The sequence below is a fragment of the Hakea prostrata genome, chromosome 7 (genome assembly GCF_041222555.1).
Source record: "Hakea prostrata isolate BN-2017 chromosome 7, UWA_Hpros_2, whole genome shotgun sequence".
Taxonomy (NCBI): domain Eukaryota; kingdom Viridiplantae; phylum Streptophyta; class Magnoliopsida; order Proteales; family Proteaceae; genus Hakea; species Hakea prostrata.
Genome location: NC_142606.1, coordinates 11757596 through 11771285, shown reverse-complemented (window position 1 = coordinate 11771285; position 13690 = coordinate 11757596). Strand labels below are relative to the sequence as shown.

Sequence of the window (13690 nt, the reverse complement as noted above, 5' to 3'; positions counted from 1 at the left end):
CTAATTTTGTTCTATCATGCTCATAATTCTTAAGGTTATTTTAGTAAAAACAGTATTTATTTTATTAAATGTATTTTGAGAACATCTATACTAGCAAGAGAGAGAGAGAGAAATTGGATGATAATATTTGCATGTCTCTTATTCTTGAGTAGGAAAGCCGCACAACCAATTAATGTTGTTTTTACTTAACATCATATGACTCACAAGCCTGTGATAACAGGGAATTAATTGGATTAACATGTGTTGGAGAACTTATTTAGGGAAGCAACTGACAAAGCTACTTTCAAACTGTCCTTAGACTAAGAAAGAGAATTATAGGTTCTATTAGGCTTGCAATATTAAATTATTAATAGAGTTTCTTCTACCCCTAGATATTATTGGTAATTTATAAACTTTTAATAGATATAACAAGGTATTCACATTGGAAAAGTTATTCAATTAAACTTTTATCTGTCACCTTTTTTTGGATTAAAAAGCTCTTATTCCCTTTGTAATACATAAGAATTTTTTTTTTTTTTTTGGGGGGGGGGGGGGGAACAAAGACACTCCTGATTGGAAATGTTGATTACATGTTTTTTTATTATCAAAGTACCCTGGAGTTAACTATTGTGTAATTAAATATACTGAAACTACAATCAGATTACGAATCCCATTTTTTAAGGCCACATTACTGTTATTTTTAATGTTAAAATCATATTAGAAGTCTGAACCCCTTCTTTTTTCTTACTAAAGTCTTAGTTGAAAGTTGTGTTACCAGTTACCATGAAATCTTGTAAATATCTTCATCATCCACAAATAAAGTTTTCAAAAAATATATTATTAATCCGTTTATATATATATATATATATTATATATATATATATATATATATACGGGTCAAAGAAGAACATTATTAGGTGCTCTAGAATAATTCTAGAGGCTGAAAAAGAGTCACTTATAATAAGGGGTGGAGATTACACGAAAGTATAAATAATTTAAATAACTTAGACCACTTTGCAAGGTAATCCACTTACAAATTAAGAGACTTATTTATATAAACAATCTGTTAAGTATGAAATATAAGGAAAAAAAATTGATATAAAGACGTTTTTTATTTATACAGGAGATAGTGGATATTAAATATGACATCAGCAAGACTTCTTCATTAAGAGGAGTTTGGTATTCTCATCACTTGAGCCGGCGAAGTTTAAAAATTTCATCCATGCATCCACCACACTCAAAATTCTTGTGGAATCAGGTGGGGATTCATTTCATGGTGGGGCCTAGTCTACTTTTCACAATCAAACCAGCTGTTACACTTAAAAATCTAAAAGATGCGGATTGAGCTTCTACACTCAAATTTAAATAGTGACCGTTATCCCGTTTCCATCGAACTTCACTTCAGTGTTGCGCATTAAATGTGCACACCATGAACCCAACGGTCAAGGTCGAGATTTCGATCTCGATCGTCCATTTCGCTTTATACACACATCAAAATAGTCTGTCAAATTTCGATCTGGACCGTCTAATGCACAACATTGAAGTTAAACTAGTTTCCGGATGCCATGCACGTTGAGGTCTTCTCAACAAATTTAACAGTTGAAAAGAAAACGAATTGAAATCCGAAATCGTGGCGACCAAAACCAGTATAACATATTGTCTTCTCCCTTCTCAATCCACTCGGTCAAAAAATTCTTTTTTTTTTCAATTTTCCCCCTCTCTTTCTCTCTCTGTGTTATTTGGTCCTGTATCTCTGTCTATAATTTCAATCATATTAATCATTAATTTAAATGATTTCCGCGTTCAACCAACATCTCCAACTGCAACATACCCTAAGATTCCCTGCCAAAACCGCGCGAAACTGCATTGCACGTCTTCCTCGAGACAGCTTCAAAATGGATTATGACTTCTATCCCTTTTTATCCGGAGGATTTGTACAAGGAAAACCCGTCCATTTCCTTCTCCGTTATTTTCATAACGGATCATGGCTGTCTCTCAAAGCATTTAGTTTCCTTGTTTTCCTTTATTGGATCTTTAGAAGTTTCTGTCTATTTTTGTGTCTGAGCGACTTCTGCTTCTGGGTTCTCTCTTTGTCCAACTCAAAATTTAGTTTACAAGCTCCCAAAGAAGGTTTTCGCTTCTGGGTTTCCTCACTCTCTCGTCATTTCCTTAATCTGGAATCTAGCTTACGAGCTCCAAAGGGTGGTTTTGGTTTCTGGGTTTTCTAATCTTTCGTGTATCGTTAGAAGTCTATCCCCTCTGTGTCTAGAGGACCTCCGGTTCCGGTTTCTCTCTGTTTCGTCATTTCTGTAATTCAGAATTGCTTTACGAGCACCCAGAGGTGATTTCAGCTTGTGGTTCTATCTTTCTTTGATTCAGATTAGTTAGGAGCTCCAAGGGTTGTTTCTGGATATTGTTGAGTTTTGCTTTTGTTACCAATAAAACATTGCCCTGTCTGAAGCAGAGCTTCAGAGGTCCCAATGTTTTCATGGTATTAGCTTAACAAAAGTGAAGCCCTACGCTGACAAGAGATTGAAATTCTTGCATGAAAAAGGCGAACGGTTTGAGAGAAAGCTTTTGAAGGTTACCTGTGTGACTCTGATCGGCATTCTAGCTTTTGGCAGTCTCTTTTCTGGAACAAAGAGGCCTGCTTTTAAGAAACTTTCAGTAGTTGTGCCTTTGTGGGTCTCTTAATCTTAAAGGTCAAAACATGGCTTGCTTTCCGTGCTTTTCATCCATTGAAGACACAACAGACAAGAAGACAAGATTCAGCAGTAACAATCAGAGACCTGGATCTTATAAAGAAGCTAGCGTAACGCCATTGCAGGGTAATGTGCTCTTAACCTTCCTCTGCAGTGCAACTGTTTGAATGTTGGTCTTAAGTAGCTAATCTTTCAGTAGTAGTAGAGCTTCATGAGACTTGAAGGACTTGATATCGTACATCCTCATGATATTAGACTAGTGGAAAAGCCTTTTTTTTTTAATAATAAATTCTAATAGAAAATTCTCCACTTATCATCGAGTGTTTTGCTTATTACCTATTTGTGTTATTTGTTGCATTTCCCCTATTCCCATCACTGTGTAGATTAAGGAAATCCACAGCAACAATTAGTTGTGGCAGATGCAAATAGTCGGGTTTATTCATTATTCCTGAGTGGATCAACCTGTCAAGATACCACAAAACCTTCTTTCACTTGATGCGTCATCTTTATCCTAAGACCAGTTTAAACTTAAAAGACAAAATTGGAGATCATGAGACTTGAAGGGCAGACTAATATGACCTCACACAGATCGGCTCTCATCATAATATGTTATTGAGACATGCCACATAGGAATTGGGTCAAATTCTACTTTCTTAGTAACCTTGAAAAATGGACATGCCCATGGTGCACAGCAAAGATTTGCTCTTGGTATGCTTCAGTTGCTTTCGTACTGGCATATGTATGTGGATTACTTTTCTTATGTATAGATCAAAATATCAGGAAAAGGGTATTATTACAGGATGAGTACAAGCAGGAACAACATCTATGAGTTAATGCTATGAAACTAACTTCAGAAAAGTGGAATATATTGGAGAAAGTTCTTTGCTCCATGCAAATTGGATGCAGATAATAAATTCAAGAGACTACCATCATTACCTGAATCAGAAATAACTTTAAAATGTGAGATGAACCCATTCATTTCTGAAGTCCATGGAGAAATATGTCACTGCATATATACCTATACAGGAAGAATTTAACCAACTAGATTAATAAATTCACATTTTCTAAACCTTTTTTTCTGTCATGAATTTTTTTCCCCAGTGATTTTTCTTTCAAGTCCCTAGAGCTTTGCCAATCCATGGCTCCAAAATTTGAAAATCCCTGGAGCTTTGCCAATGCATGGCTCCAAAATTTTATGTTCCCAATTTCCTTAAAACATTCCTTCATAATTCTAAGATGTGACCAATCATGGCTGCTATTCTATTGTCTATGGAAACGATTGGAATATTTAAGTTAATAACTGAAAATCAACCTATAACGTGTAGGGGATCCTTCAAATGTTCTCTTTTATTGAATATATTACGATAACTTTATCTAGTGGATCCGTGAGAATGATCTGCTAATCTTTACTGTCACTGTTGACTAGAAAAGATGAGGTTTCCTTTTTAAGTATTAATTTTTGTTGTATGAATAGCCAAAACTAATATTATAACTAAAACTCCAACTATGTTTCAGAACATTAAGAGCGTTAATTCAAGCTGAACAAAAGATGATGCTGAATTTATTAAAAAAAAAAAAAAAGCAAAAAATTATATTAGCAGCAATCTTAGAACAATTTCATTGCTACCTTTGTCGTTCTATGATATTCAGTGCAATACTGTTTCTTGAGCAGAAAAAAAAGAACGGACCCAACCTGAGACAGCAAAAGCTGTTCACAATAATGGTAATATTGCAGCACAAACTTTTACTTTCCGTGAGCTGGCGGCAGCAACGAAGAATTTCCGGCAGGAATGTTTACTGGGTGAAGGTGGATTTGGAAGAGTCTACAGGGGGAAACTTGAGAAAACTGGCCAGGTAAGTTAGTGCTCATATATCTCTCTCTTACACAACACCTGTGTCCAAATATTAACCACATTTTGTTGCGTTCAGCTTGTGGCTGTGAAGCAACTAGACAGAAATGGATTACAGGGAAACAGAGAGTTTCTTGTTGAGGTTTTGATGCTGAGTCTCCTCCACCATCAAAATCTGGTCAACCTGATAGGTTATTGTGCTGATGGAGATCAGAGGCTCTTGGTATATGAGTTTATGGCATTGGGATCTCTTGAAGATCATCTACTTGGTATGATCCTCTTGATTTTCCCATATCTAATGAGATTTGGAAATAACTCTTTATTGTTGGTTTTTGAATAATTCCTGCACATTCCTTGTTATTCTCACCCTTTTACTTAGATCCGTACTGTGCAATAGGCCTTCATAATTTATTCACTCAACATGATTCAGAATAGTTTGGCCATGTGGCATCTTACAGCATCAATCAGTCCAAGAAAACTGCCTAGCTGAATTATTCACCCACCGTTGTAATGCAGATCTCCCGCCAGATCAAAAGCCACTAGGCTGGTATACAAGAATGAAAATAGCTTTAGGGGCAGCTCAAGGTTTGGAATATTTGCACGATAAGGCGAACCCCCCTGTTATATATCGAGATCTGAAATCATCCAACATCTTGCTGGATGAAGATTTCAATCCAAAACTCTCTGATTTTGGTCTTGCCAAACTTGGACCTGTTGGAGATAAGACTCATGTATCATCACGGGTGATGGGGACATATGGTTACTGTGCGCCGGAGTATGCAAGAACAGGTCAGCTAACTTTGAAGTCGGATGTGTACAGTTTTGGAGTTGTTCTATTGGAGTTGATAACTGGACGAAGAGCCATTGATACGACAAGGCCTACAGAGGAGCAAAACTTAGTTTCTTGGGTAATTTTTATTCTTGCTCTTTGGCTCATTTCTTTTGTCAGTAAGATTCTAATCTTTTAATGATTAAAATTTGACATGAGCTCCTTCAGCCAGTTCAAGATGATGGGATCAAATCATAAGCCAGTTCTCATGAGTTGAAAAACTTTATTTTAGATCCTATGAACAGAACCATAGCTGCATTATTCCAAACTTAAAGGGATTGGATGCTTATCTTTGCCCTTCAATCAGTTCTTGTAGTGCCACACTTGATATGAGGCATAAAATAAGCATCTCTTTTCTCACAAGTTTTGGGTAAATTTAGCCCTTCCACTTGATCTTTTGGCTCACTCCATCTGACATATCACTTCTCCAAACTGGGGCATCGAAATGCTTCTATTGAACATAGCCATACTACCTCACTTGATTTATTATTGCTTATCATAGAAGACTCCGGATGCACCTCTACACTAGCGGATGGTATTGACATAGACTGCCCTGGATGATGAACCACATTTAGAAGATTGTGCCTGCTCACTCTTGTCAGAGCCTTCTTCTCCAAAGAGACTCACTTCTAGGGAAGTGGGGGCTCTCTACCAAGGATTTTTAAGATCCAGGGAGAGGAAAGAAGGTATAGACCTGTCCAGAGAACCAGAAATGACCTTCAAAATCTACTCACTCGCCTTCGCTTCTATCTCTTTCTTTAATTGTTCTAGCGATTGGTTAAGTGTCAGTAAAGAAAGTAGCACTAAATATTTCCTAAGTGAAAGGACACTTTCAAGGAAACATTTTTTTGGCATCTGCGAACAGAAGTGGTAACCAGGTATCCTTTTAATTCCATGTACAATATCATCCGATATGTCACCATCCTTATTTGTGATCGAATAACTGCTAACTACATTCTAGTACGAGAGCTACACTTCATATACTCTATAGTACAGGGCATGTGACTTTAGTCACACTAGGATAAACTATAAAAAATTTCTCTAACGTTCAAGCTGCTATTTCTTGTTGATTGTACTTCCATCACATAAAACAGATAGTCTATACTCTGGGAAAGTGGCTTATTCCAACAGATTAATTTGCTGTTGGAAGTGCATCGGATTTGTACTCTTGAATTTTCTTGTGCCATTGCCTTTTTATTTTGACTGCTCATTGGCATTGAGTTTTCTATCTTAGTTTTGAATCAAATAGTTTGACATATGTTTTAGTTCTCACAACTGAGGTATCCTTGTGGAAATCTTAATTCCAAAGTCAGCTGGATCTTGGGGAAGCCATTTCTCTTGTTTCAAAATATTAAACTTCAAAAGCCATTTAGCCTGAAATGCAACCATAAATTCTGCCTCCAAGACACTATATGAAGTCTTCAACTCATCCATGTCTGTGTGCATGTGATTGTACAGAATTTTTCCCACATAATTATATTACTAAGACACACTAAGGTAGTCAAAGTCATCATTGTTTTTTAATGTCAGAGATGCTTTTTGAAAAATCAGGTTTAAAAAGTTTCTGTTTAGCTCAAGTAGCTGTGCAAAGCATCCATGTAGTATTACAGCAATGTTTGTGCTCAAAATTTCCCCTTTTTTTTTTTTTTTTTTTTTTTTTGAATGAATGTGCTCAAAATTTGTTACTGTGGAAATTGTTTTGTTGTGTTGTGTCATGACGTGCTGCTGTAATATCTCCTTCTCCAACAAAAGAGAAATAATTTTTAGAAATGAATTTTCTTTTGTTTTCAACATTTTGTGTTTCATTCATTCTCTTTATATGGTTTCTTTAATATCCTAAAACATCAAAGCTTTGGAACAGAACAGAGCATAAATAACATTATCTTTACATCTCAACTCCAATCCATACTCTTGACTTCGCTTGGTGAATAATATACTACTTTGAACAGGCACAACCCATGTTCAAGGACCCCAAGAAGTTCCCAGAGCTGGCTGATCCACTCCTTCAAGGGGACTTTCCAGTCAGAAGTTTAAATCAAGCTGTAGCAGTTGCTGCGATGTGTCTTCAGGAGGAAGGATCAGCCCGTCCCTTAATGAGTGACGTTGTCACTGCTCTTAGTTTCCTATCATTACCACAGGAAGATGGTGTAACTCCACCTCTTACTTTTCCAGAGTCACCTTTTGACAATGAAGGGTCTAGTGAGGATGAAGATCATCAGGACGAAGCAAGTGCAGAAGAACATCAATAAGCTGTAGCAGAAGCAATGAATTTGGGATCAAATTTGAGGGCAAGCAAGAGAAGCAGCAGCAGTGGAGCAGGTTCGTCATTGTAACATATTCGTCCTTGTGCTAATGAGGAGTATATCACACTTCCTTTTCTCTTCCATGGGTCCTTTTCTTCCGCAAAACTCTTATATTTTTCTTTCAGTGTAAGAACATATTTTGGCTGAAAGGTGATGTAGTATTGAGTGATTATGTAAGATTCCAACCTACAAAATGGAAGTAAGACATCCAGTGTGGTTTGTTGCTATGGCCATTTCATGTCTTTTCCAAATTTTGTGGAGTCAATGAATTTGGAAAGAACTTGGTTTGGATTCCAACTGAGTTGAACACTCCAAATTTACATTCAAATTGCACAGTGTGCATGTATTAACTGAACCAATGAAAGTACACTATTGGCATGTTAGCTGTATGATGAAACTGAAATGGTAAACAATTATGTTTGTATGTATATCTGAAGATCTTCCTTTTTCCAACATAAGACACCCCATCATGATGTCTCTGCATTTCTCTTGATCTGTTTCTGAGTTATTCATTGTTCCCTCACACAGAACATCCATCCATTTGACTTGGGATTTTAATTTTATGTTCATATTTAAGGTCTCACAATTTGGCATTACAGGTTTAGGCCTTTAAAGTAACAGGAGAAGAAGATGAAAACAGCCAAAAGGATTTTTTGGAAATTTCATGAGCTATCATGTATCCGTAGGGAGCAACAAGTGGATTTTAAAGTTTGGCAAATGTTGATTCAGTGACAATGTTCATATATAATGCAACAGTAAAAGTAATATCATTTATAGTTTCTTGCTGTTGCCAGAAATTAGGGCTGTTGCAGGTTTGGGTTGGACCAGGCTCTTTAAAACCCTAGCCCAACCTTGAGTTCCCTTATCAAGGCCTTGGTCTGGCTGTGCGGGAACTAACGCGTTGGTCAGGCCAATGAGTCTTCCTAGTCATGGATTTACCCTCAAACCATAAAATTTAAATGATTTTAATTTTTAGATTCATGACTCCATGGATTTGGTTCACCAAAAAAAAAAGAAGACTCCATGGATTTGAAACCCATAAATAAGGAAGCACAATCTAGAACTTACCCTAATTGTAAAAAAGGGCTTCGCATGAGGATCAATTTTGTTTATGTTCTCTCTACAAAACCTAGGTTTTTAAATTATCAGTCACAGCTACTATAAGCAGCCAATGGCCTAGATTAGGCCACGTATTCAAAGTAAAATTCAAAAGTGTAGAATCAAGGAGCGGGGTTTAGTTGTAACTAAAAAATTTTATTTTTACATTATAAGGGTTTAATACTTTACTAATTTACAAAAATTAAATTCCTCCATTGACCCAACTCTCCAATCTCTCTATTTTTGTTTTTGCCCTAACTTGAAGATTAGCATTTCTGAAGTTCCATTATTAAGAATCAACCATTATCTCATACCCTAGTTTAATGTTAGAGATTCGCTAGAGCGTTTGTTTCAACCTATGTGAATTTAGGGCTTTGATTTTGTCATTGGGAGGGTTGTGGTTCAATTTCAAATTTAAGGGTGTCATTTGTAATGATTCTCCATCCCTCTAAATGGCAAGTGCTTCTTTTTGGCTTATTCATTTGTTCGTCGTCAATGGATTCATCTTTTTCATCGACACTTATTTTTTATTCCAATTTCATTTGATTTTGGCTTTGAAAGAGAATTTCTTAATTGTTCATTGCGATTTAGATTTGTTTGACCATGATTATTCACCCCCCCCCCCTTCGTCACCATGTCCATCGCTTCCACCTCCAAACTCTTCATCCATTTATGAATAATGGAATTCTATAAATGCTAATCTTTAAGTTAGGGTAAAAATAAGCAAATAAAAATTCCAAAAAAAGTATGTTAGGGATAAGTGTTTTTGAAACCACATTTGTTGTCAGTTCGTCATAGAATATAAAAGGATAATCATTTTTGCCAGAAACATTCTCTGAGAATCCGCCATACTTGAAGTTCGTCATAGAATATAAAAGGATAATCATTTTTGCCAGAAACATTCTCTGAGAATCCGCCATACTTGAATTGCACGTGTAAGTTTGCAGACGCATATCGTGTCTCCGAATCACGAAAAAAAATCATTTGTTGTGCATAGCAATGCAACATCACAATGTAAAATGTGTTTTATTCTAAATATGTGACTGAGATTAAAATTTACTAAGAGACCATTTTTATGACCCGTTTTGCCAAACCCACCCATTTATAAAACCCAGTTTCAGAACCGTAACTCCCATCCCTGCATCTCTGGTTCTCTCCCATTTGTTCAAATGTTTAGGTTTTCAAACTGAGATCCTAAGGGTTGGGGAAAAATTAAATCTCTTTTGATTCTTTTGGATTCTCAAATAGGTTAACAGGGAAACAACCTCTACTCATGGGGATCAGGATCATCTCCCCGTCGGCCGACGGCTTCCCGACTCCTACTCATGGTAGCATCTTTAATCCAAAATTATCACGATCAACAACAGTTCTTTGAAGTCTTCCAAGAGAAGAAATCTCAATAAATTTCAAAATCCGTGCTTAAATTTTCAGAAAAAAATAGGTTCCCAAATTGCGTTACTGGATGAAAATAAGAACGTAATCTGTCAAGGTTTCTCCTCTTCTCAGTATCTCTTTCACTTTGGAAATCTTGAAACAATACCTGCCCTTACTCTCGAAGAAACCGACTCAGCCACTTGGATATTCGCCGGAAAGCTCGACGGAGGAAAGGTAGATGGAGCGAGAGAATGAGAAACGCAGGAAAGGGAGCGAGGGAAAGGGAATGGGAAACGTGGTTTTTATATTTTTAGACCGGGTTTAGAGTCGGTTTTGGCCAAAACGGTTCATAAAAATGGGTCTCCTTCACTTAAAAACCAGAATTCTGATCGCCGCAGACGATTTTTACCCACTCTCCTTCTCACTGGGCGCAATCCGAACAAGGAAGTCTTGGGAGCACCTCTATCAAACTTGGTGTTGTTAACTATCTATTTTGATAACTAGTTTTTTTATGATCGAGAAACATACCTGAAGAAAATGGTACAGAAGAAAACTGCTGCTAGGGTTTCAGAAGATGCGGAGGAGCTGGCCCATAGACGATTGCAGGCTGTTCTCTTGGCTGATAGCTTCGCTCAAAAGTTTCGTCCAATCACACTTGAGCGTCCCAAGGTATGTTCGATGTACCATTACTGATTTACTTTGCTCTTTATTATTCATTCATACTATATTGGTCGGGATTTGGCATTTGAGCAAAAGCAAATTTGTTGGTAATTCTAAGATTTATGTTTTGATTGTTGCTAGGTTTTGTTACCTCTGGTCAATGTTCCCATGATCGAGTACACGTTGGCATGGCTCGAGTCTGCCGGGGTGGAAGAAGTTTATGTCTTCTGCTGTGCACATTCCAAGCAAGTGATTGATTACTTGGAGAACTCACAGTGGCTTAACCAACCAAAATTTTCAGTCACAACAATTGAATCCCATGATTCTATTAGTGCTGGAGATGCTCTTCGGTTGATTTATGAGCGGAATGTGGTATGCTATCATTTTCTGCTGCGCGTATTATAGAATTCTGTTTCCTAAGTTTTCAATTTGATCCTCCTATGGTAATTTAATATTTCATGTTTGTGGGCTTTCAGTTATTTTGAGTATAATGCCATATATATTGCGTGGAGATACAAACATAATGTATTTGTTGAGATGTATTCCTTGACATAGTTTGCGACTCTGTCAAAGAGTTTAAAGAGCCTTCTGAGACTGATGGATATCTATACAGTTTACTAATGTTGGATACAGCTAAAGAAAATGAAAATTTTTAAATGTTTCTAAAATTCAGATAACCTTATGTATTGCTTTTTACTATCTGATGCTCTCCTGTTTTGCCTCTGAAGATACATGAGGATTTCATACTTATAAGTGGGGATACTGTGAGCAACATGTCGCTTACCCAGGCACTTAAAGAACATAGAGAAAGAAGGAAGGAAGATAGCAATTCTGTAATGACCATGGTCATCAAACAATCAAAGCCTTCTCCATTGACTAAACAAACTCGACTTGGTAATGAGGAGCTGTTTATGGCAATTGATCCTGTTACAAAGCAGCTTCTGTATTATGAGGATAAGGCAGACCACTTGAAGGGAACCATTACTCTGGATAAGATGATGTTAGTTGATAATCCTACAGTTTCTCTGCACACTGACAGACAGGTTTTATCTTCACTTTATATATGCACTTACTTGCAATTATCTCTTTTATGCTCTGTTCTGTTAACAGCTAATTTTTATTCTGCACTAGTGGGCATCTGAAATGCATATACCTTTTTGAGTGTTGATGTTCAAGAATAGTGGCTAGTTCCTTGAATTACTTTTTTACTTTTAATATGGATACTTGATACAACGTATAGCTGGGAATAAATAGGCAAATTATGTTATGTGTACTGTTTTTAATCTCTATATTTTGCTATGAAAAAAAGATTATTTCTAATTTTTGTTTGCCTTTATAAAACCTTTGGGACAATGATATAAATTAATGAAAGAGCACAATAGAAAAAATTAGAGAGTTAGGCTTAATAACCTACTGTAATGCCAGAGGAACCACCTACCTTAACCCCCCATGAGTTATGGGCAAACAAGCTCCAGGTTTTATCCTTCTTTTGTAAATTTTAGGTACATCTTTTTATTTTAAAAAATGGCCAAAGGAAGAAATCCTTGCTTGAATAAAGAAACTTAAACAAAGATTGAATCTTGATCTTGAACTAGACTTTGGGTTTTGACTTGATCTTGAATCTTTAAGGAGATTGAAAGATTCCATCCGAACCTACCAGGCTTCTAGCTGTCAAGAAGTTGATTGAATCAAATATGAACCACACCAACAACCATGAGGGTATTACACCTCAAGAAGTTGATTGGATCAAACACCAATCTCATCAGCTTTGATTGAACTCAGGACATAATCCTCACTGGGGAGGAACAGTCTTAGCAGAAAAAATCTTTTGTTAACATCAATGATTGTCTTCCGTAATCGACCCCCTTACAGCCTTAAATTGAAGACTCACGAGTAGACTCCTACACTACAAAAGGAAAGGCTTAACACAATCCTTAACTTTTTGGGTAGCCTAATCTCATTAGGAAAAATAACTAAGGCAACAGACTCAACTTCACACTGGATATATAGAATTCTAATGCAGTCCCATGAAACACTTGTTGAAATTACTTAAATTGAACTGTTGGTTGAGCCAGTTGAATTTTAGAACAAATGCACCAAAATAAAGCTAAGTTTGAAACTAAACCAATTAATCCCATATGTAGCACTGTTACCCATACTTACCCCTATAAAATGGCCTATTAGGTAGAGAATCCCTTTGATCAAAGGCCTAACATGCATAGAACCTAACTTAGACCAATTCCTATTAAAATAAGTTCTTATGGTGATGTAATTGCATCAGCTTTCTGATTTAGTTCTGGTTTGATATGAGACCAGCTAGGAGCCAATAAACCAGGATCTTGTATGAACCAGCCAAGTTTGAGCAGGTGAGAATTGGGTGTGTGGTCCAGTTGAGTGCTAAGATTAGGTGGTTAGCTTTAGTCAAATTGATGCAGGTTACAGGTTGGAAGTTACAACTAAATCAGGTTGCTAAACTTGGGAGTTACAGAAGATTCCTAGTAGATTCAGGACCGAGGAGTAAAAGGGTAACTTTGAGGAAATCAGCTGGGTGGATGGGTATGAAATTTTGAGTATCTCCCTTAGGGTCAGGAGAATATCAAAATGTCATCAGGGTTTAACGGTTAGACGTGGCTGAAGTAGAAGGTGTGGGCCTTGGTGCAATGGTCAGTGGACCACAGTTGTAGCTTGAGGTCAAGGCATTGAAACAACCTCTCACAAAAATTTCTGGGGTATGCACTGCGTAGGAAAATTTCCCCCTAGACTCTGCTGGTGCGGAAGCCTTTGGCACCGGGTTTGCCCTTTTTATGTGGCTGAAGTAGACTTCTCGTGAAGAACACCTTGTATATGTCGTAGATGCAGAGAAAGAATTGTTGCAGGTCTCTCAAAGCAGCAACT

General features: G+C 36.9%; 2 protein-coding genes across 2 annotated transcripts in view; both read left to right on the top strand.

The window, feature by feature from the left end:
- Positions 1 to 1634: 1634 nt before the first annotated feature.
- LOC149009785 (putative serine/threonine-protein kinase PBL26) lies at positions 1635 to 8095 on the top strand. The gene is made up of 5 exons (XM_089162188.1): positions 1635 to 2807; positions 4354 to 4535; positions 4611 to 4800; positions 5048 to 5439; positions 7310 to 8095. The coding sequence occupies exons 1-5, from the start codon at positions 2690 to 2692 to the stop codon at positions 7607 to 7609; spliced, it is 1182 nt and encodes a 393-aa protein (XP_089018314.1). The 5' UTR covers positions 1635 to 2689; the 3' UTR covers positions 7610 to 8095.
- A 1816-nt stretch (positions 8096 to 9911) lies between these two features.
- Positions 9912 to 13690, top strand: part of LOC149009784 (uncharacterized) — a 40972-nt gene continuing 37193 nt past the window's right edge. Inside the window, 3 exon segments of the mRNA XM_089161147.1 lie at positions 9912 to 10804; positions 10937 to 11167; positions 11524 to 11838. Of these exon segments, the coding sequence (XP_089017273.1) occupies positions 10673 to 10804; positions 10937 to 11167; positions 11524 to 11838 (678 nt within the window). The 5' untranslated portion in view covers positions 9912 to 10672.